This window comes from Nanorana parkeri, unplaced genomic scaffold (genome assembly GCF_000935625.1).
Source record: "Nanorana parkeri isolate BGI_ZX_2015 unplaced genomic scaffold, ASM93562v1 scaffold977, whole genome shotgun sequence".
In the NCBI taxonomy this organism is placed as follows: domain Eukaryota; kingdom Metazoa; phylum Chordata; class Amphibia; order Anura; family Dicroglossidae; genus Nanorana; species Nanorana parkeri.
The window spans coordinates 582,520-606,217 of record NW_017307245.1 but is presented as its reverse complement, the minus strand read 5'-3'; the positions used below and the strand labels follow the sequence as shown (position 1 = coordinate 606,217).

At 48.2% G+C, this 23,698-nt stretch overlaps 1 protein-coding gene across 1 annotated transcript in view; it reads left to right on the top strand.

The window, feature by feature from the left end:
- Positions 1-5,030: 5,030 nt before the first annotated feature.
- The window catches only part of PLA2G7 (phospholipase A2 group VII), a 19,549-nt gene continuing 881 nt past the window's right edge, over positions 5,031-23,698 (top strand). Inside the window, exons 1-10 of the mRNA XM_018566809.1 lie at positions 5,031-5,188; positions 7,915-8,067; positions 10,096-10,246; positions 12,785-12,878; positions 13,010-13,078; positions 14,435-14,582; positions 15,841-15,954; positions 17,249-17,340; positions 19,744-19,914; positions 22,010-22,158. Coding sequence (XP_018422311.1) covers positions 5,129-5,188; positions 7,915-8,067; positions 10,096-10,246; positions 12,785-12,878; positions 13,010-13,078; positions 14,435-14,582; positions 15,841-15,954; positions 17,249-17,340; positions 19,744-19,914; positions 22,010-22,158 — 1,201 coding nt within the window. The 5' untranslated portion in view covers positions 5,031-5,128. The remainder of the gene's footprint in view (positions 5,189-7,914; positions 8,068-10,095; positions 10,247-12,784; positions 12,879-13,009; positions 13,079-14,434; positions 14,583-15,840; positions 15,955-17,248; positions 17,341-19,743; positions 19,915-22,009; positions 22,159-23,698) is intronic.

Below are 23,698 nucleotides of genomic sequence, written 5' to 3'. Positions count from 1 at the left end.
CCGCTCCGCGGGTCCCCGTGTTTTCGGATGAAGCTTTGTTTGGCTGCACAGAGGGTTTTGTTCTGTGTGAATGCAAAGCAGACACGACTGCGATTGTGCTGGACGTCTATAACGTTCTCTCTGGCAAAGCACATTTACATTTACTCTCAGCTTTACGACCAGCCCATGAGAGCTCGGTCCTATCCTGAACTTGGTGCTTCATGTCATTTGATTGGGCGATAAATCCACCTGGTATTATTTATGTTGTACACACATTCTGGGGGGAATTTATCAAAACTGGAGCAGCTGTGCATGGCAACCAATCAGCTTCTCTCTTCAGTTTGTTCAGTTAAGGTTTGAAAATGAAAGGTGGATGCTGATTGGCTGCCATGCACAGCTGCTCCAGATTTTTGTCTGCTCTAGTTTTGATAAATTCCCCCTATGTGTTTAATAATTTCATTGCCAGCGTGTTGCACCCTATTCATCACCAGTTCATTTTTCAGTTTTAAGGCTCAGGTTCACACCTCGGCGATCCGTGACTCTGATCCGGATTGCCCACCACTGACAATCACGCTGGCGGTGGTGGGCAATACCATTACTATTTTGGAATGGCACCGGGCAGACTGCAGTTTCCCGCCTTGATTCCGCCCGTGCAACCGAACACATCGTGTGTCGCAAAAAAGGTACATGTAAACAATGGGGTCGCGCGGCAATCACTGTGTGCAATTGTGCACGACCACGCGCGTCCCGGATCGCCCAGGTCTGCACCGCCCCTTAGTGCTGTGATAGTTTGGCTGACAATGACTCCGTGATGCAACACTGTATCCAAAAAAATTTTAGATCATTTTTGTAAGGGTACGTTCAGACCACATGCAGTGCGTTTCCGGCCGGAACGCACTGCATAGCATTGCGGCCTACTCACTATTTTGTGGGGCTGGAGGGGGTGTGGCGGGCCATTTGAAGTGCTTGCAGCATCTTGACCGGACCGGACCATAGGCATAATGTGCCCAGCGATCCCGTGCGGGCGATCGCATTGCGGCCGGAGGGCGTGGCTACGATGCCATTCACTTCAATGGCCCTCCGAAATAGTGAGCCGGCCGGAATTGGGCTGGAACGCACTGCATATGGTGTGAACGTACCCTTAGGCAGTTCAAGCTGTCTTGTGTCTAAAGTAGAGATGCACCCATACCAGTATCGGTATCGGTGCCAATACTGAGCATTTGTACTTGTGCAAATGTTCTGATACCGAAAAACCAATACGGGTGCTTTAATTATTCAAGTGAAACAGCTGCCTTAGGTCCCGGCCTTGCTGGGGACCTTGTGGCAGCCTTCTTGGGAACCAGCTGCACTTCCTGATGTCTGAAGAGGGGGCCCGCTGCTGGCTCGGGGACAGATGGGTGTCCGTAGTGGTGCTGGATGAGAGGAGCCAAGGTGGCAGAAGCTGAGGAAGGAGGCTCACTTTGTCATTAATATATCCTGATGCATAGGTACCCGAGCCTATAGTGAGAGGACAGAGGGGATCTGCTGCCTATTGGGGTGATGTAGGGGGATCTGCTCCGTGTAGGAGGATCTGCTGCCTATAGGGGGTGGATGGTATTATTCTGCATTGCTGTATAATGTAGTGCTGAGATTTGCAGTCCTCTATAGCCAGTGCCATTCTGCATTGTTGTCGAATGTATTGCTGTAATTTGTAGTCCTCTATATAGCTGGTGGTATTCTGCATTGCTGTATAATGTATTGCTGGGATTTGTAGTCCTCTATAGCTGATTGTTTTATTCGGCTTTGCTGTATAAAGTATTGCTAATATTTCTAATCCTCTATAGCTGGTGGTATTCAGCATTGCTGTATAATGTATTGCTGGGATTTGTAGTCCTCTATAGCCAGTGCCATTCTGCATTGCTGTATAATGTATTGGTGGGATTTGTAGTCCTCTATAGCAGGTGCTATTCTGCATTGCTGTATAATGTATTGCTGGGATTTGTAGTCCTCTATAGCCAGTGCTATTCTGCATTGCTGTATAAAGTATTGCTAATATTTCTAATCCTCTATAGCTGGTGGTATTCGGCATTGCTGTATAATGTATTGCTGGGATATGTAGTCCTTTAAAGCTGATGGTATTATTCTGCATTGCTGTATAATGTATTGCTAAGCTTTGTAGTCCCTCTACAGCTTGGAGTCAGTGGTAGAACTACCAGCATAGCAGATGTGACTGGGCCCTGGTGCTTCACCACGGTCCTAAAAACCATTACCGTGTATTGTTATATAAAAACTGTCACTATCAGTTATTGGTATTGGTGAGTAAGTGAGGAAAAGTATCGTTACTCGGTCTGGAAAAATGGTATTGGTACATCCCCAGTCTAAAGGAAAAAAGCAAAACAAATTGAAAATAAATAAAAAGCTGTTTTGCTTACTTTGTTATAAAACATAAAAAAACAGGACAGTACAAACACCCCAAAATTACCCCTTTTTGCAAAGTAGACTCCCTTAGCGCTGGACGCATCTATCGCGCATCCGCAGGCACTACTGATAACTGGGATTCCTGGGGCAGGCAGGCACTACTGACATCTGGGATTCCTGGGGCAGGCAGGCACTACTGATACCTGGGATTCCTGGGGCAGGGAGGCACTACTGATACCTGGGATTCCTGGGGCAGGCAGGCACTACTGACATCTGGGATTCCTGGGGCAGGCAGGCACTACTGACATCTGGGATTCCTGGGGCAGGCAGGCAGGCACTGCTGACATCTGTGATTCCTGGGGCAGGCAGGCACTACTGATACCTGTGATTCCTGGTGGGCAGGGAGGCAGCACTACTGACATCTGGGATTCCTGGGGCAGGGAGGCACTACTGAAATCTGGGATTCCTGGGGCAGGCAGGCAGCACTACTGATATCTGGGATTCTTGGGGCAGGGAGGCAGCACTACTGACATCTGGGATTCCTGGGGCAGGGAGGCACTACTGATATCTGGGATTCCTGGGGCAGGGAGGCACTACTGATATCTGGGATTCCTGGGCAGGCAGGCACTACTGATATCTGGGATTCCTGGGGCAGGCAGGCACTACTGATACCTGGGATTCCTGGGGCAGGCAGGCACTACTGATACCTGGGATTCCTGGGGCAGGCAGGCACTACTGATACCTGGGATTCCTGGGGCAGGGAGGCACTACTGATACCTGGGATTCCTGGGGCAGGGAGGCACTACTGACGACGGCTCAGTCTTCTTAGGCCTCCTTCAGAAACCAATTGCTGTTAAGTGGATTACCAAGGCGGCTTTGGATCTGTATGATATAGCCCACTCAGAAAGCCAATGGGCTTTCCTGAAGAAGGCCAGGCAACGTGGCCTAGTATAGTAGGCCCATAAGTTTATTATCTGGGCAGGTAAAGCAGATTGGGAAATGGGGTTCTAAGTGGGACGCTCCATCTGTTCAGCGGTTGTCGGGCCAATCGAGAGCTGTAGTGCCCTGTTAGGTGTCCAGGGGAGAAGAGCAAGCTAAAAATCAGAATATATGTGCCAAAGACTTTGCCCCGTCACCCTGTTTTCTGGTCAGAGAGAATCGGATCCCCTTTGCTGTAGGACAGGTCAGAGATCAGACCCCTTGTTTTCTGAAGTCTTCAGTATCTGGTATCTTCATATAAAGAGATTTAAGGTGTACCTGGCTTCAGATGCAAAAGTGTAATGTTTGAAGGTATTTATTACCTCTCACATAGATTACAGCACTCCCCTGACAATAACCTTGCCTATGTTTCTCTCCAGAAGGCTGGTGCCATTATAACTCAGGAATCAGCCATTGTCAATCCTTTCTCTTGATGGAGAAACCTTAGTGCTGGTGCAATGATTGGCTGTGTAGATGCATGATGTTTGACACACATTATTCCCCTGCTTGCCACTCCCACCCAATCCGTGCCCAATCAGTCGCGGCTGGGACATTCACTGGCCCCGCAGATGCACGTCACAAAGGGATGGGGATTGCCCTTGACTCAGCTGATTGGGGCAGGAGGTGGGGGGTATTAGACACATTTGTGCACAGGCCTGGGCGAACTTCAGCGAACCGCTGACCACACGCAGCTTGTGGCTTGCTACTGTAGCAGATACAATCACAATACAATTCAAGACAAGATGGTAAGGAGGGCCCTGGCCCTGAGGGCTTACAATCTAAAAGAGGAGGGGGGAAGTGATTACATGAGGAGGGAGCTGTGTGGGGATGAATTGTCTGAGAACGTGATGGTTGAGTGGTTAGGTTGAGGTGGGATAGGCTTCCCTGAAGAGATGAGTCTTTAGGGAATGCCTAAAGGCAGTCAAGGTGGGAGACAGACGGACAGGCTGGGGTAAAGAGTTCCAGAGGATGGGAGAGACTCTAGAGAAGTCCTGGAGGCGAGTATGGGAGGAGTTGACGAGGGAGCTGGAAAGCAGAAAGTCTTTGGAGGAGCTCAGGGGACGGTTAGGGTGATACTTTGAGACAAGGTTTGAGATATATCCGGGGCAGAGGGAGATGAAATGAAGATCATTGCACAGTAGTGATCTGCCCCCATGAAAAGCATATTAATACTGACCTGCTTCCAAGCGTCACTCCCTTGCTGGTCAGAAGGAGAGAGGAACCCAGAGAGTGACATTGTGCAGGGTTTCCATCAGCAAGATGGTGGCACCTCACCATGTTTATAGCTCAGCTTAGTTGGGGTGAAGGGTTTTCCAAGGTTCTCCCCACTTGACTCTTGTGTCTTGCTGTCCTCCTTTGGTCAGGTTTCTATTGCTGCGTCCCCCTTTAGGAGATTCACGCTTATCTTTTTGTCCCAAACTTTGGGTTGTCACCAGAACAGAAACAGATGGGCAATCCTCCAATGGGGACACTAGTTCTGGTGACCACCAGGGATTGTGCATGTGACGCATGTCTGCTTGTTTGTGGCTTGCTGTATGATGAAGCTTGGGCTCTGTGACCTGCACTATTGCCGGCCTTCCCTCCAGCATACACACCGATCACAATGGCAGTCGTAGCGGACATTTATTTGATGTTTCTTCTTTTCTTTTGTAACGCAGGGTTCTAATCATTGCTGACTGTGACACATGACATCCAATCCTTGTAATACAGAAACGTACTTGAACTCGGCACTCTCAGTGAGAACATGTAATACGCGGGGTGAAGAGTGTCTGACATGTCTCCTGTCATAAGCTTTTCAAGACATTTGTTTGGTCGTAGCCGCTTTCTGTATTGGGTGAGAATTGTTTTATTTGCTTTTGACCTCTTGTAGTTATAAATGGTCTTTCGCAACTCGATGCCTTTTCCACGCTCCAGTGTTTACAAAAAGTCTGCGGGTTGCGCAATGAATCTCTTACGAAATTCTGAAGTTGGGCAAAAAAGTCTTTATAGTAGTATTGGAAGATGGCACGATCTAAAGTGACCCTGTGCCCAGACCATGCGCCCCGGGGTATTTACATATTCTGAACAGTCGGTATGTAAGCAAGATCCAGTGTGTTCCAGTGCCCGGGCACATGTGCATACAGTAGCATGTGACCGTGTGATCACCGGCCACTTTATTAGGTACACCTTGCTAGTACCGGGTTGGACTCCTTTCTGGTCTTCATTCTTCATGACATAGATTCAACAAGGTGCTGGAAATGTTCCTTAAGCCCTGTTCACATTGAGCGATTTATCGCGCGGTAATTCCCGCAATATCACCGCTCCAATGCATTTCAATGGGGGCAAAGGGTCCTGCTGTCGCGGGTCGTGTGTCGCTACAGCAGGACCCTTTTTGGAGCGGATTTAGCCGCGATTTAAGCTTGCTCAATGCAAGCTTGAACGCGATATCGCGCGGCAAATCTCGTGCTATCGCGCAATATGCAAATCGCACAGTGGGAACGGGGCTTTAGAGAGTTTGGATTATATTGACATGATAGCATCACGCAGTTGCTGTAGATTTGCCGGCTGCACATCCATGATGGGAATCTCCCGTTCCACCACATCCCAAAGGTGCTCTATAGGATTGAGATCTGGTGACTGTGGAGGCCATTTGAGTTCTGTGAACTCATTATCATGTTCAAGAAACCAGTTTGATGTGATTTTAGCTTTGTGACATGGCGCGTTATCCCACTGGAAGTAGATATCAGAAGATGTGTACACTGTGGTCATAAAGGGATGGACATGGTCAGTAACAATACTCAGGTATTCTGTGGCATTTATCAATGCTCAATTGATACTAAGGGGCCCAAAGTGTGCCAAGAAAATATCCCCCCACACACCATTACACCACCACCAGCCTGAACCACTGATACAAGGCAGGATGGATCCATCCTTTCATGTTGTTTATGCCAAATTGTGACCCGAGCATCCGAATGTTGCTGCAGAAATCGATACTTCTCAGACCAGGCAACGTTTTTCCAATCTTCTATTGTCCATATTGGTGAGTCCTTGTGAATTGTAGCCTCCGTTTCCTGTTCTTAGGTGACAGGAGTGGCACCCGGTGTGGTCTTCTGCTGCTGTAGTCCATCTGCTTCTAGGCTGGATATGCCGTGCGTTCACAGACGGTATTCTGCATACCTCGCATATAATGAGCAGTTATTTGAGTCGGCTTGAACCAGTCTGGCCATTCTCCTCTGGCATCAACAAGGCATTTTTGCCCAGAGAACTGGATATTTTCCCTACCAGCAGTAGAGGATTGTCCCTCTGCAGGTCAGAAGGATGAGAGGTGGGGTGGCCATGGGCCTGCAGTACCCTGGGACTTGACTGGGACAGGTTTGTGCTGAGCTGTACATGCCAGGCTTCCGACTACAGATCTCCATACTCCATGTTGTATGTTACATACTCCAGGCAGCCCCATGTTGTGCTGTACATTAAATAACATGGACCACTCACTCTGTACTCCATGTTGTATGTTACATATTCCAGACAGTCCCATGTTGTGCTGTACATTAAATAACATGGACCGCTGCCCTCTGTACTCCATGTTGTATGTCACTTTCCGGATCACTGTACTCCAAAAATCTGTAGTGCGTATGCCGTCCCGCACAGTATATTCTGTGGACAGCTCCTCTCTGCATGCCGCACAGTGCAGGAGCACATCCTTGCAATGTCTGGGATCCTCTCCTAGGAGGTCAGGGGTAGGCTGAGTGATATCACCGAGGGACCAGTGGGCTGGAAGCCGAGGACTGGGAGCTTTAAGGTTTTTTTGGGGGGTAATGGAGTTTTGTAAATTTGTTTACACCGAGTGGTGTGTTTTGTGTGTGTGTGTGTGTGTGGTCCACTTCAACAACATCGGGTACAGGATAACCAAACCCAAGAACTGAATATATTGCAGCTTACCAATCCTTGAAGAAGAACTCCGGAGAGATAAAAGCCAAAGAAGAACTCCGAGGAGATAAACACCTTGCCCTTGACATGGGCCACCCCCACACTGCAAGGGTTAAGTACTCTTTAGGGGCTGGTTTGAAGAAGGATTTACTTACCTGATCCCCGCTCCCTGCGGGTTGCTGGACTGGTTCCAAGAGCCCCCTCTCCCCTTTTTAGCCGGTTCCTGATGAACTGGAAGAAATCCGCACACTGGGTTGCGGTGTTGGCACCCCTCTGATCAGCCGATCGATAGTTTTAGGAAGTACAGAGACTACCTGCTGATCTTGTCAGCAATGACGTGTCCTTGTCACAATGTCATCTTTCCTCTGTAAACTACTAATCTCCCCAAAGGCAGACATGTGCCAAGTCCAACTGAGGTGACAACTATGGCTCCCTCCATAGATATAGGGGAGGTGTGAGCGTAGCCACCCAGGGACAGGAAGTGTGTTATTCCCGGGATCACCAGGTAAAAAGAAAAGGAATGCAGGCAGCACATGCAAAGCCTGGTAAGCTGCAGTATATTACATCCTTGTTCCTGGGTTTGGATGCACTTTAAGCTGAAATGTTCTGACTTGTCTATCTCCGCAGACACATTCATGTTTGGCTTTCTTGCAGGCTCTGAAGAGCGTTCCCATCAGACGCTTGGAAGACTCCAGAGCAGCAGTGAGGATGGGAAACTACAGCAGTCTCCATTTCTGTGGGATACCCAGTGGGAAGGGACCCCACACAGTCGGCTGTACAGACCTGATGAGCGATCACACCATTCAGGTATTTGAAGTTGTGAACATTTCTCCTCCAGAGAAGCCGTGGCTTTCATACATTACACTGGTGATGGCCGAGAAGCCTGGAACAGCTGTTTGGTATAAATGGATCTATAAGATTCGGCTGCATTTACACTCTGCAATAGCGGTTCTGGGTGTTTGGCTTTTTTGGATGTAAAGGAATGATTTGCATGACTCTACCCGCTTTCTGGAAATGAGGACTAATCTTCCTAATTTGGGATATGTAATGGAATGAGACATGGAAATGCCCTCTATTTTAAAGGGCGATTCCGCTTTCCCAGGTGAATGTGGGAAAATGGAATCACCCCCTCCAATGTGCCCCCCCTCACCTGCTATACTTAAATTTGGGCAAATGCTCCTTCCTTTCGCAGATGCGGATGTACTATCCATACCCTGTACTGCCGTCTAGCGCAGCCCTGCGCTCACAAGTCCCCTATGTGATAGCATTTTGGATGTGACAGGTTCTGTTTAAGGTGACATAAGGGGTCTATTAGACCCCTAGTGTCACCTTTCCACTGCAAAGAAGCTATTCAAGCACAGATCGTGCTCGAACATCTTCTTCCTTGGGTTCTCTAGCTGAGGAATGAGTGCTGAGGGACCAGAAGTGATGTAATCAGCGTCACTTCCAGTGCTGGGCGGATCCCGGCACAATTGTCGGGATCCGCTTCATCTGTGGCGTCTCAGTATACAGTGAGCTACAGCTCGCGGTATACTGAGCCTAGGGTGATGGAAGGACGCTAGTTTGTGTCCTCTCGTTACCCTAAGGAGAACTATGGGAAAAGCCCTAACCCCATAGTTCTCCTTTTTAATGGGGAGGGATCTGGTCTCTCTACCCGTTGACACCCGTGATGCTTGTCCCGGGCCCGCAGGAGGGGGTGTAGAGCAGGGTGGGCGTACCCTTTACCAGCCCCTGGAAGCCATTTGACAGCAGCTCACCCGCCAGAATCACTTCCAGTGCAATGCCGACCGCCGGTTGCTCTGTTTTTGTTCTTATAAGCTGAATTTTTTTTCCCAGTATTGTCAATGTTTTTGACAGGTAGAATTAGTGATGCACAGATACCGGTATTTCGGTACTGAGTAAGAGTATTGTTATTTTTTTTTCGGTACTCTCCAATCAGGAAGCTGGGCCGTGTGTAATAACGCGCTCCCCGGCTTCCTGATACCGGAAATATTGGACTAGGCATTGGAGCATTTGGGCGAGTACTCGCCCAAATACTCAGCATTGGCACCGATACCAGTAGAGGTATCTGTGCATCCCTAGTTAGAATATTAAACAGGTACACACAGACACAGTGGCGTCTTCCGGCTGAAAGCTTAATTTGTCATGGCCTCCATTTGGTCATGTGTCAAAGCTGACACAAAGGATCAGGAACCACTCTGATTGGTTCACAATCATGAGCTGCAAAGTGTCAGCTGCTAGCTGGACTTTATAGTGAAGGATTAGCAGAACACAGCCCACCAAATATCTGCTGAGCTGTCTGTAGACATTAGTGAACGGCCCTCTGACAACATTAGGTCCACAGGGCAGCCCAGAATACAAAGTGGTTGGTCATGTTATAGCACCTTGCCCAATTACTACTGCCCCCCTCCCCAAGAGAAGTTGGTTAGGAGACTTCCCTCTTTCCTCCATCTTTTTATTATTGTTATACATTATAGAGCGCCAACAGTTTGCGCAGCGCTTTACAATGTAAGGAAGACATTACAATCACAATACAATTCAAGACAAGATGGTAAGGAGGGCCCTGGCCCTGAGGGCTTACAATCTAAAAGGGAGGGGCAAGTGATACATGAGGAGAGAGCTGTGTGGGGATGAATTGTTTGAGAACGTGATCTTGCACGTTCCTTCTCATTTCTTTCATGACCCAAACAGAATTGCGTGTGCAGCCAGAGCGCTCTTGTTTCGGCCAGACTCTGGATTGTGTTTGCACGTCTGGATTATTACTGCTGGGCCAGCATTGTCTTTCCTTCTCCTCCTATAGTCACACATGACACTGAGTGGTTTCATTCCATGCAGGGCAGTTTTCTACGAGTGTTCTACCCTTGTGTGGACAGCGATGAATATGAAGAAGCTCTATGGATTCCTCGAAAAGAGTATTACCGGGGACTCGCAGACACTCTGAAGCTCAACAGGACTCTGACTGATTATATTTTTAGCTGCTTCTTTGGTAAGATTAAACATCTATAGGATCAATGCGTCTGTACAATATCGTTTTTGTCGATTTCACCTAAATGGTGTGCTGGTGACATACAATATATACAACCACATGTAAAGCCAAAATAGTTATTATTATTATTATTATACAGGCGTTGTATAGCGCCAACAGTTTGCGCAGCGCTTTACAATATAAGGAAGACATTACAATCACAATACAATTCAAGACAAGATGGTGAGGAGGGCCCGACCCCTGAGGGCTTACAATCTACAAGGGAGGGGCCAGTGATACATGATGGGGGAGCTGTGTGGGGATGAATTGTCTGAGAATGTGATGGTTCAGTGGTTAGGTTGAGGTGGGATAGGCTTCTCTGAAGAGATGAGTCTTAAGGGAACGCCTAAAGGCAGTCAGAGTGGGAGATAGACGGACAGGTTGGGGCAAGGAGTTCCAAAGGACGGGGGAGACTCTAGAGAAGTCCTGGAGGCGAGCATGGTAGAAGTTGACGGAGCTGGAAAGCAGGAGGTCTTTTGAAGAGCGGAGAGGACGGTTAGGGTGATATTTTGAGACCAGGTTGAAGATTTGAGTTGTGGATGGCTTTATAAGTGGTTGTTAGTATTTTGAATTTTATCCTTTGGGCGAGTGGAAGCCAATGTAGGGATTGGTAGAGGAGGTGTAGGATGGAAGCCAGTGGAGTGATTGGCAGAGAGGGGTGGAGGATGGAAACCAGTGGAGGGATTGGCAGAGGGTGGTGGGGGTATTGATGGAACCAGTGCAGGGATCGGCAGAGGGGGGTTGCAGACACTGAGCGGTTGGTCAGGTGGATGAGTCTGGCAGCTGCATTCATGATAGACTGAAGGGGGAGGGGCCTGTGTAGAGGTAGGCCAATGAGGAGGGAGTTGCAATAGTCGTGAGATAAGAAGCGAGTGGATGAGTAATTTTGCGGTCTCATTGGTGAGGAAGGGGCGTATTTTGGAGATGTTACGAAGGTGAAGGTGGCAGGATTTGGATAGTGATTGGATGTGGGGAAGAAAGGTGATGTCCGAGTCAAGGATGACACCTAGCACCTTGGCATGGGGGGAGGGGTGGATTGTTGTGTTATCAATCTCAAGGGAAATGTTGGGGGAAGGTGCACGGGCAGGAGGAAATATCACTAGCTCAGTTTTTGAAAGCAGTATGGAAGGGTCGGAACCCCTGTCAAGTGTTCATTGTTGTCTGTGCCCCTGCTGGGGAGATTCAACCTCTCCCTTTATCCTGGTGACTAATGTCAGTGAGACAGAAATTGATGGGAATCCAACATTTTATCATTCTCACCAGAACAGGAATAGGGAGGAATGAAGGCAGTTGCTCCAATCAGCTGAGTCCTGAATCAGCTGACGTTCGATGCAGCGTGTGGCCCTGCTGGCACCACCCGGCTCGACAAAAGTCACTTTTTCCATCGACGGGACCGGGTGGAAAGAATACAATAGCCAGCCGGGAAGATTCCTCCATGCACGTCCCTTTAGCATCGAGTGATTTTTATTTTGTTCACCTCCTAGCTTCACTTTAGAGAGATTTCTTTTCACTTCCTGCTGTGTGTATGGGACAGAATGTAAAGGGAAACCTCCCCAGTTGGACACAGATGGCAAAAGAAAAGAAAAAGAAAGCAGGGATGTAAAGTACACCTTCAATAGGAACTTTACCCAGATCTTCAAAATAACAACAAAGGTGCCTTTAGAAATGTTTAGTGATGACAATCTACAGACACACACTTCTAGATCATTGCCGGCTTTATATTCTTTGCATTCCTTATTCCTCTTTTCTTCCCCAGTCTTCTGACAGTGGCCATGTATACTAAGGGCAGGTTACTAGATCTCCTTTTACTTCCCTGACCTCTGGCACATGTGACTAGGACATGTGACCATGAATTGGTGCTGACACTGTCCTTCCTTCTGGAGGGGGCTACTTTTGTTCCCCATAGTCCCTGTGTGTGTTGTAAAGTAGTCACCGCTCCAAGCTCCCTCCCATGATGGACTACAATCTCATGTTTAGTTTACTGATTTGTATTGAGATTGTAGTCCATCCCGGGAATGAGCTTGGAGCGGTGACTACTTTACAACACACATAGGGACTATGGGGAACACAGGTAGCCCCCCTCCAGAAGGAAGGACAGTGTCAGCACCAATTCAGAGATGATTGGAGGATCTACAGCCGAGTGATACACAGATAAGATACATTGTTGGTAATAGTTAGGGGATTTGAATGTATTTTTAGTATTTAACTCCGGAGTATAGTGTCACTTTAAAGGTGAGTGTGAATAAAATAAACACATAAAGGCTCACTCAGTAAAACAATGCAACAGCCAAGATGCCAAGACTTTGTGTAACCAAAGAGAATCCTTCTTGTATTAGATTGGCTGAGTGAAATGCATTCTGATTGGTTGCTGCTGCTTGCTGCACTTTACAGACAGCACATCATTTCTTTCTTCCTCTTTACTGAATATGTCGCTGTAGTGTGTAGTTTATTTATTTTTATGGCCGCAAAACATTGATGTCCTTTATGTCCTACGCGCAGGGTCTGTGAAATGTCCGGCAAAGCTGAATGCACCATTCAAACCAGGAGAAAAATACCCCCTCATCATATTCTCCCACGGGCTCGGAGCTTTCAGGTAACTTCAACTTCATCAGATGGAAGAAGAAATGTGCTGGGATATAAAAAATATAATTTTTAGACCTCAACATTATAAAATGTTCTACATTACCTTTTATAACTATCTCTAAAACGTGTGTCTTTTTACAGAACGTTGTATTCAGCTATCTGTATCGGGTTGGCGTCACAGGGCTTTGTAGTTGCGGCAGTTGAGCACAGGTAAGTGGATTCATTTAGAAGATACTGAAGATGGAATACAATAGTGTCGGCAGAATATGTTTATGACCTTCCATATACACCATCGGTTCTGGATGTGCAATTAGTCAATGTGGTGAAAAAGAACAAGACCAGTCACCCTGCACAAAGAGAGAGAGAGAGAGCAGCAGTGAGCGGTCTTTATTACAGGAGGGGCGGAGACAAGACCAGTCACCCTGCACAAGGAGAGAGAGCAGCAGTGAGCGGTCTTTATTACAGGAGGGGGCGGAGACAGGACCAGTCACCCTGCACAAGGAGAAAGCAGCAGTGAGCAGTCTTTATTACAGGAGGGGGCGGAGACAAGACCAGTCACCCTGCACAAAGAGAGAGAGCAGCAGTGAGCGGTCTTTATTACAGGAGGGGCGGAGACAAGACCAGTCACCCTGCACAAGGTGAGAGCAGCAGTGACCGGTCTTTATTACAGGAGGGGGCGGAGACAAGACCAGTCACCCTGCACAAAGAGAGAGACCAGCAGTGACCGGTCTTTATTACAGGAGGGGCGGAGACGAGACCAGTCACCCTGCACAAGGTGAGAGCAGCAGTGAGCGGTCTTTATTACAGGAGGGGGCGGAGACAAGAACAGTCACCCTGCACAAAGAGAGAGAGCAGCAGTGAGCGGTCTTTATTACAGGAGGGGCGGAGACAAGACCAGTCACCCTGCACAAAGAGAGAGAGCAGCAGTGAGCGGTCTTTATTACAGGAGGGGCGGAGACAAGACCAGTCACCCTGCACAAGGTGAGAGCAGCAGTGACCGGTCTTTATTACAGGAGGGGGCGGAGACAAGACCAGTCACCCTGCACAAAGAGAGAGACCAGCAGTGACCGGTCTTTATTACAGGAGGGGCGGAGACGAGACCAGTCACCCTGCACAAGGTGAGAGCAGCAGTGAGCGGTCTTTATTACAGGAGGGGGCGGAGACAAGACCAGTCACCCTGCACAAAGAGAGAGAGCAGCAGTCAGCGGTCTTTGTTACAGGAGGGGAGGTAAAGTACAGGATTTTTCATGCTATATTACAGCAGGGCCTCTAAAGTAATAGTACAATATTGCACAGTAAAGTTGGATATGTATGTTTTAAATATTCTCTGTATTGGGTATATAATAGTGTAACCACATGCTGTTTAGCTGCCTGTTTTTATGTTTATATAATTGGATATCGTACTTCACTTTTCCTTTTGGATCTTTTTTTTGTATTCATTGGAAGCATCCCTTGGAGTTTCTCAGCACACAACACACACCAATATTGTCCATTCTGTGATTACTGCATTGCCATTATCTGAGCAATAAAGATTGCGGAAATCTAAATGTAATACTTTCTTAACAGAGATGAATCTGCATCTGCAACGTTTTATCTCCGGGAGAGCTCCCCTACGGACCCTTGTGAGGATGTGTGTGACCCTCTGGAGGAGGTGTGGATTTATAACAAGGCTCCCAAACCAGGAGCAGACGAATTCCCACTCCGGTTTGAGCAGGTAAGAGGTTGGACGGTTGGAAAAAGTGTTCGGAGAGGTGAAGATTGTAATGACTCGCCACCCGGCTTCCCGTTAACAGGGAAGCCGTCCCCATGCTTCTCGTCACTATGTGACGAGAGAGCATGGAGCCGGCTTTTTGGCCAATCGGGAAGCCAGGCGCCGTGTACGTGATGCTCAGCTTCCTGATTGGCCGGGAAGCCGGCTCCATGCTCCCTCGTCATGAGATGACAAGGAGGTATGAAGCCAGCTTTCTGGCCAATCAGAAACCCAGGCGTCACGTCATTACACGGTGCCTGGCTTCCTGATTGGACAGCTTCCCGAGCAATCAGGATGCCTGGCAGTGAGTCATTACTTTAGTCGTTTCCTGATTGGCCGGGAAACCAGCTCCCTGCTCTCTCGTCACAAGTGACGAGGGAGCAGGGAGCCGGCTTCCTAGCCAATGAGGAAGCTGGGCAGTGTGTAATGACGTGCTGCCCGGCTTCCTTAAACGGGAAGTATCGGGCTAGACATCAGAGCATTTGGGTGAGTACGAGTACTCGCCCAAATACACGGCACCGATACTAGTATCGGTTCATCCCTACTTAATAGAGTGGATGGGGGAATCATAGTTGCTGACCAAGTACACCCCTTCATGGAAAAGGTATTCCCTGATGGCAGTGGCCTCTCCCAGCAGGATAATGTTCCCTGCCACACTGCAAAAATTGTTCTAGAACGGTTTCAGGAACACAACAACGAGTTTGAGGTGTTGATTTGGCCTCCAAATTCTTCGGATCTCAATCCAATCGAGCATCTGTGGAATGTTCTGGAAAAACAAGTCCGATCCATGGAGGCCGATCACCTCAGAACTTACAGGACTTAAAAGTTGTGCTTCTGACGGCTTGGTGCCAGATACCACAGCACACACCAGAGGTCTAGTGGGGTCCATGCTTGGACGGGTCAGGGCTGTTATGGCGGCAAAAGTGGGACCTACTCAGTATTAGGCGGGTGGTCATAATATTATGGTTGATCGGTGTGTATGTGTATATATTATGCCCGTACTTTTTTTGTTTTTTTTTGTTTTGAAATGAGAATACAGACCAGATCTTAAATTGTATGAAGAGGAGTCAGCCCATCACAGATTAAACATTATCGAGCCAATATTGTTACATTGATTACAGAAGGAAGATAGTTGACTCATTTTCTCTCTATGACTTCTATATGTATCTTTCTATTGCAAATGAATTCCTGTGGATGATTGTCCTTGGCTTTATGTCTGTAGGTACAGAAGAGGGCAGATGAGTGCATCAAGGCTCTGGACCTCATGCTGGATATCAACGCTGGCAAACCAGTAACCAATGCATTGCCATCCAACTTTGACTGGCTTCCGTTAAAGGTGGGTCCATTGGAGGCAGTATAGGCACTTCTGTAGAGAAATATTCCAGCACCTTCCTAGCTAGGACCTGCATGGACAGACTTTCATGAGCTGCTTTTCACATCAATTTGAGACACTTCTAGGGAGTTCTTCATTCATTATGAGGGGAATTTGATCTGCAGTTGATCATATTTTGAGCTGCTTTTCCATTCCTATAGACTAGTATGGGGAGATAAGCCGTTCTGAAGGAAACAAAAGCCCATGTACCCAGGCCAGAGGGTTTCATGATGAGCCAATACTGATTGATTTATGGCCTATTCATCGCTTCTGTATAACTGGAACCAGGTTCACAAATCAAGTCTTTGTAATTACATGGACTGCAATATTCATATGTCTCTGGTTGCTGTTCCATCTGACAAAATAAAAGTTTATATAATATACAAAAAGATGATCTGGGAACTTCTGAGATGTTTATAGAGTACAACTCCAGCCTCCGCAAAGCTGTTATCTGCATTGAAGCACCATGTATGCTACCTCCCTACTCCATATACTGTATATGTATGTATATACACACACATATACCATATACTCCATACCCGCCAGCCTGTTCAGTATGCTTCTTATGGGACCATTCATGAGAAGGGCTTGTAGACAGAAGAGCGGTAATGTGCAATGTTTGCTTTTCATTGTTGGCAATCAATTCATTTTATTGAAAGGCCAAATGCACATTATTGACCATGTTTAGGGTGTAATATGAAGCATTGACACACACACCTGATCATTAAAAGAGAACTATGGGGGTAACCTTTTTATCCCATAGTTCTCTTTAGGATCATGGGAGGACATACACTAACCTCCTCTTGTGACTCAAAGCTCAGTATATAGCGGGCTAGTGCCCACTATATGCTGCGAGCGCCAGAGCCGGGACAAATCCTCACAATACTGTCGCGATCCGCCCAGCTGCGTGAGTGACAGCGGACTCTGCCTATCTAGAGGCAGAGCCAGCTGTGCCCGCCCCGCGGGTGACGGTATGTGTTCACTCACTTCCCGATCTATAGAGTCGACGTGTGACCGTTTCAATGTCGCAGGTCTTGCTTCCTGCGGGTCCCTATGTTCATACACACGTGAGGCTAGGGAAAAACGTTGCATGAACCCGCGATATACTCCCACAAGGCACTGATTGCACAGACTCGGTTCCACAAAGCTGAAGAGCCTCAGGTTGATAAAGCCCAAACTACACAATAAGAACAAAAGCAAAACGATTATTTGTCCCTCTGACTGACATTTCCACAAGTCTGACCTTTTCTCTTTTCAGGACTCGATGGATGTGCAGAGAGTGGCAGCAGCGGGACATTCCTTTGGGGCAGCTACAGCAATCAAAGCTCTTGGCAGGGATTCACGATTCAAGTAAGGGCGTGACTGTGTCTTATTTGGTTCTCTTTAGGTTTTTAGAACCATGAACACATAAGAGGTAGACGTCATTACTCTCCATCAATCATGGCCTCTTTGACCTGCACCTACTGAAGCTGAGCTCCATGACAATGACAAGGTATACAAATCGTACCCGGCTGTAGAGCCTGAAGAGCCCACAGAGGCCTAAAGATGGCATCTGCAGACCGGAGGCTTTTATTTAGTCAATGAAGCACCCAGCCTGCATGTATACCACATACTTCATTGACAAAATAAACCTTCACTAGGTCATAGCTGACATTTATCAGATATGTGAACTACTCTGGCTGGTTCCAAATACTCAGTGAGGACCTGAGCTGTCTATGATAGTCGGGATTAAGAGCCACCAGCCACACGAAATGTTTGGCATCGTGCTGGGGAACATTTATATACAGACTGAGGGCAGGAAGGGGTTAGCCTACAGCAGGGGTAGCCAAACTCCGGCCCTCCAGCTGTGGTGAAACTACGAAGCCGATCATGCATCTGGCTGTCAGACTCTTGCAACTCTTCATGGGATTGGTAGTTGCACTACACCTGGAAGACCAGAGTTTGCCTACTTCTGCTGTAGACCATACAGCCGGAGGATCCTTCACTATAGGCCCCACCAGTCACGGGTCCCAGCTATAGGATGAGAGTCTTGGTTACACACCCCACTCTAGCACATACAAATATTACGAACAGCGCTCTCGGATTGGGCCAAGGGAATATGGTGCTGTAGCTCTGCCTCGCCTGCAGCCCTAAGAGACAGGAGGAGTGCCTGCACTAGTGAAACAAAAACGAACGTGAGGGCGCAAGGCTAAAGGGGACTAAGAAACTGATGGTAGCACAGTGGAGAAAGTAAGAGGAAATGGTTCACTTACTTTAAGTGGGTCTCGGGACCAGATGGATGTGTCAGTGTGTCCGTGTCACCGCTGGAGCAATGATTTGCTCAAAGAGGATGTTACCTCTTTATCAAGCTCATTCCTAATGAGCCTGATAAAGAGGTAACATCCTCGAAACGCGTTGCTCCCGAGCCTCCACCCACTGCTTCACCAACCTGATCCTTCCTCACTTTATCACCACCCCGGCCGATTCTCCATTCTGCATCTTCACCACGGCCCGGACACTGGCCCGGATACGCATATTTCACAGCCCGATCTCCTCCCCCCGCAGCGGCAGCCCAGCCTGACGTCAGTCCTCACACCACCGGCACTTCACATTGCTCCAGCGGTGACACGGACACACTGACACATCCATCTGGTCCCGAGACCCACTTAAAGTAAGTGAACCATTTCCTCTTACTTTCTCCACTGTGCTACCATCAGTTTCTTAGTCCCCCTAGCCTTGCGCCCTCACGTTCGTTTTCCAAGCTCGCACCCGGGATGGACTACAATCTCACATATAATTTAGTAATTTGTATTGAGATTGTAGTCCATCACAGAAGTGAGCTTGGAGCGGTGACTACTTTACAACACACACAGGGACCATGTTCCCCCCTCCAGAACTTCCTTCTGGATGGGGGGGAACAGAAGTAGCCCCCCTCCAGAAGGAAGGACAGTGTCAGCACCAATTCAGAGATGATTGGAGGATCTACAGCCGAGTGATACACACATAAGATAATTTTTGTTAATAGTTTAGGTTCTTGAATGTATTTTTAAGATTTAACTCCGGAGTTTAGTGTCACTTTAATATTTAGGGCAATGCTGGGACAGAGGCGCTCACACCTAGAAGGGGACATCTGTGTTAGAAATAAAGCACTTTGGTTGGGAAATCCTTACCATTGCATGTGATGTAAAAAACCTTTACCCAGCTTATAGCCACCGTGCACCGGATGGAGCTCCACAGAAATGTGTGGAGTCTTTTCATTATGAGAAACATTCGTTTGAGGGATCCCTATTAATAAATGATGAGATCAGAAAATGAGGAATGCAAACAATGACCAGGTAAAGGTCATTGAACACCTCTGATGTACAGTACAGTGTGCTCTGTATAAAGATAACCTGTGATTCCAATGTTAGAAACCATCTTGCAGTGCTTACAGTGACATTAAAGCGCTGGTGCGGGTCTCCGATCCAGCACTGACTCCTCTGTCCTCCTCTTCTCTCATGCCCCACGGAATCTGTGCGGGTGCACGCTGCTCCATAGACTTACCTTGTGTCTCTTCTCGTCTCCCGGCCGAACATCTGAACTGCGCATATGCCCGCCCCAAGGCTCTTTAGATGTTCAGACGGGAGCGCGCGGCGAAGACACTGGTAAGTTTCAACCTGTTTCAAAAGGTTTTTTTGCATATATCTACTGCTTGCTAGCTGTAGACATATGCAAAAAACATGAGGGTTTAATGACCGTTTAAGCTTATGACATGTTGCTATGTTGTGGTTGTAGGTGTGGTGTCGCTCTGGATGCCTGGATGTTCTCTCTCCGAGATGAAATCTTCTCTGTCATCCACCAGCCGGTCTTATTTGTCAACTCCGAGAAGTTCCAGTGGGTGGACAATGTCATGATCATGAAGAAGATGGATTCCTCCAGCGTGGAGAGGAAGATGATCACCATCAAGTATGTTTACAGCCACTGCAGATATGTATCTAGCTGCGTTTACCATTCTGCGGCCATACTGCTGCTTATAAAGAGCTCCATCTATTTATAAAGTTCAGAGATTAGCTCGCAAATGTGCGTTGTGCTCCGCTGGCTTCAGGAGTCTAAAAGCTTCACACCATTCCCGATCATCTCCAGACCAGAATCTGAAGTGCATCCCAATGTATTCCTATGCAGTGCTGTCCCGAGGCCGGGTGTCACCCGGAGCGGAGACTGGGTGACACCCTGCCGTGACGGCATCACGCGCGTGCGAGATTACATCATTGCGCATGCGCGGCCGTCTAATTGACGCCTGCCGGCGGCCATCTTGGTGGTGGACGCCGGCAGAGAGAGAGGAGGGAACGTTCACCTGGCGGGATGAGGTATGCTGCCGCGTCCCCTCCTCTCATCTGACACTGTCGGGCTCTCGGTCCATGATCGCTTACCCTACTTTTTAAGGGGGTGACACCAAAATGACAGTAATTTTGGTGTCACCCCTGCAATGGTGTCACCCGGGTGTGGGCCGCACCCCTCTTGTGACGCCACTGTTCCTATGGTATATCTGGACTCTGTTCACACAGTGCAGTTTGTTCTGCTGCGGGGAAAATATTGCTGCATGCACTATATTTTCTGGTGTGGAACGCATGTAAACGTATAAAAAATGCAAGGAAATGCACTGGACGGCACCGGAAAGCCCATTTTAAGCTAATCTTCCCCCCCCCTCCCCCCCCGCACTGGAACGTGTCAAAAACACAGCAAAAACGCTTTACACTCAATTTGCAGATCAGCTCCAGATCTGGTCTGGACACGGTGTGAACATATCCTGAATCTGACAGAGTGCAAAACACCAGAATGAGAGGTCACATGACTGGGTTCTCCCATTTTTTTTCCCAAAGTCACATGGCCTGCTTCCCTTCAATCATCAAGTTCTTTCTGCTGTGTTCAGGAGTGAGAATTAGTTGACGTACCACAGGCTCCATACTACAGCCTACATTTTATGAATGGGGTACAAAATGCAGGCCGCTGTATTGAGTAATAACTGAGAGCGGATGGCGATAACTCCCTACATCTAGTAACCCGAGGTATCCCCTACACATCATACAGCAATGGGGACCGTTGGTAGTGATGTCCACGGATGGAGCCATGCAGATCCAAGGATTGAACAATGAAGGTCACCAGCACACAAAGGAACTAAATCCAAATGTTCTTTTATTCAGAGAAGAAAGTGTTATGAAGCCGACGTTTCGTGACCACACAGGGTGCCTTCATCAGTGAAAATATAATGACATAGAGGTGACTATGTCTTCCCTGAAGAAGGGACCCCTCTATTCTTCTCTGAATAAAAGAACATTTGGATTTACTTCCTTTGTGTGCTGGTGATCTTCATTGTTCAACTCACTAAATCTTCCACTCCTAACGTTCCATGGGATGTGAGTGATGGACGGAGGAGCCTTTACTTCGCTGGTCTTCCCCCATGCCACATACTTCCATCTTGTATACAGAGAAATGTCATTCAGCAGCCGCCTCCACCCCCCTCCCCCCACAATGCAAGGGTTAACTGCTCATGTTGGTCTGACCCGGCTTGTTCTTAGATTGGTCCTTCCAGCCTCTGCTCCCCCTCTGCTGCAGACGTCTAAGGTCCCTGAGTCATCACATTGGATATACAGTGTATAGGATGTGAGCACACTGAGGGACATATCATTGCTAGATGGTAAGAGGAGACAGGCTGGAGGGAGCGCTGTCACAGCCGGCTGGCTCGGAGGATCGGGTGAGTATAACTTTTATTTTCCTCCCTAGAACAAAGCGGGGGACTGTACTGTTAGGTTGTTCCATGTACTAGGCATGTTACAGTGATGATCTAAGGCAGGGGTAGGCAACGTCGGCTCTCCAGCTGTGTTAAAACTCCATCATGCTTCTGTCTGTGGGAGTCAGGCCTGTGGCTGTCGGTGTCTTGCAGTGCCTCATGCGATGGGACTTGTAGTTGCACCACAGCTGGAGTTCTGAGATGGCCTATCCTTGTTCTAAGGAGTGAGCTCTTTCCGTGTGCCTGACGCAGTTCTCCTTTCTCCCTGTACAGGGGCAGTGTACACCAGAGCTTCCCGGACTTCACCTTCCTCACCGGTTATCTTGTAGGGAAAATATTCAAGTTGAAGGGAGAAATTGATCCGTATGTGGGGATGGAAATTATTATCCATGTGACTCTCGCGTTCTTCCAGCGACATCTAGGTAAGTGTTCAGAGAGAAACAACATATACACAGCGCCACTACTGTACATGTATGATCTAGGGAGGCACTGATGCCGGTTTTTCGGCATTAAGTAGTACCGACATTTTGCCAGCACCGATACTGAGCACCGATACTGAGCACCGATACTGAGCACCGATACTGAGCACCGATACTGAGCACCGATACTGGTGCTTCCGCTCCCATGGAGCCGGCTTCCCAAGCAATCTGGTCAGAGGTTTGCCTGGGAAGTCGGCTCCATGTTGTTTCACCAGCTCGATGCTGATTGACCGGGAAACCGGCTTCCCAGCCAATCAGCATGGAACCAGCTTCCCGGCCAATCAGGAACCCTAGCGGCGAGTAATGACCGGCTTCCTGATTGTCCTGGAAGCCGGCTCCATGCTGTTTGGCCAGCTCCATGCTGATTGGCCGTGAAGCCGGCTCCATGCTGATTGGCCGGGAAGCTGGCTCCATGCGGTTTAGCCGGCGCCATGCTGATTGGCCGGGAAGCTGGCTCCATGCGGTTTGGCCGGCGCCATGCTGATTGGCCGGGAAGCCGGCTTCCCAGAAAATCAGCATGGAACCGGCTTCCTGGCCCATCAGGAAACCAGGAGGCGGGTCATTAATCGCCGCACAGCTTCCTGATTAGCCGGGAAGCCGTCTCAATGATTGGCTTGGAAATCATCTTCCCCGCCAAACAGCATTGAGCCAGCTTCCTGATTGCCTGGGAAGCTGGCTCCACGTTCTCCGGTATTGTGGAAGGTATCGGAGCATTTGGGCGAGTACAAGTACTTGGTATCGCCACCGATACTAGTATTGGTGCATCCGTAATACAACCCATTGTATACATTTGTCATGTTGGATGATAATAGCTACTAGACCGGGGGGGGCGGGCAACTCCTTAACTCCTTCTCGAAGGACATGAAATACAACATATGATCGTATGTGGGGGAAACCTTGCAGAGGACACGTTGTCAGTTTTTGGCTGGAGAGACACTCAACAAGGTTCCTATAACGGTGGAGACTCCGCCTGTCTTTAAGGACCCAATCAGTAAGCATTTGGAAGCCCTTTGCAGAGCTCTGTTCTCGCCGGCTAGTCCTCCTTCAAAACCGACTCTGGCGGAGAATGTAATTTGTCACATCGCGTCTTACCGGTCAAAATCCTATAGAAGCGACCTAACCATTGGATGATCCCTTTCTTGTTCTACATGTGCAGCAGATGGAGGTAGCATGAGAGTTTGCTGGAGTCCTCCAGTTGCATCTCTCGCATACAGTATGTGTAGGGCACTTTGCTTAAAATGCTAGACTGCAGAATCTGTGTGCAAGAAGTCTATTATCCGCACGGCCTTCGAGGAACAATGAGGGGAATTTATCAAAATCTGGAGCAGCTGTGCACGGCAGCCAATCAGCATCCACTTTTCTGAACAAACTGAAAAGAGAAGCTGATTGGTTGTCATGGGCGACTGCTCCAGGTTTGGATAAATTCCCCCCCAATGTGTTTTTGGATTGGCTTTTGAAAACATCAAGGACACTGCTGGTGGCA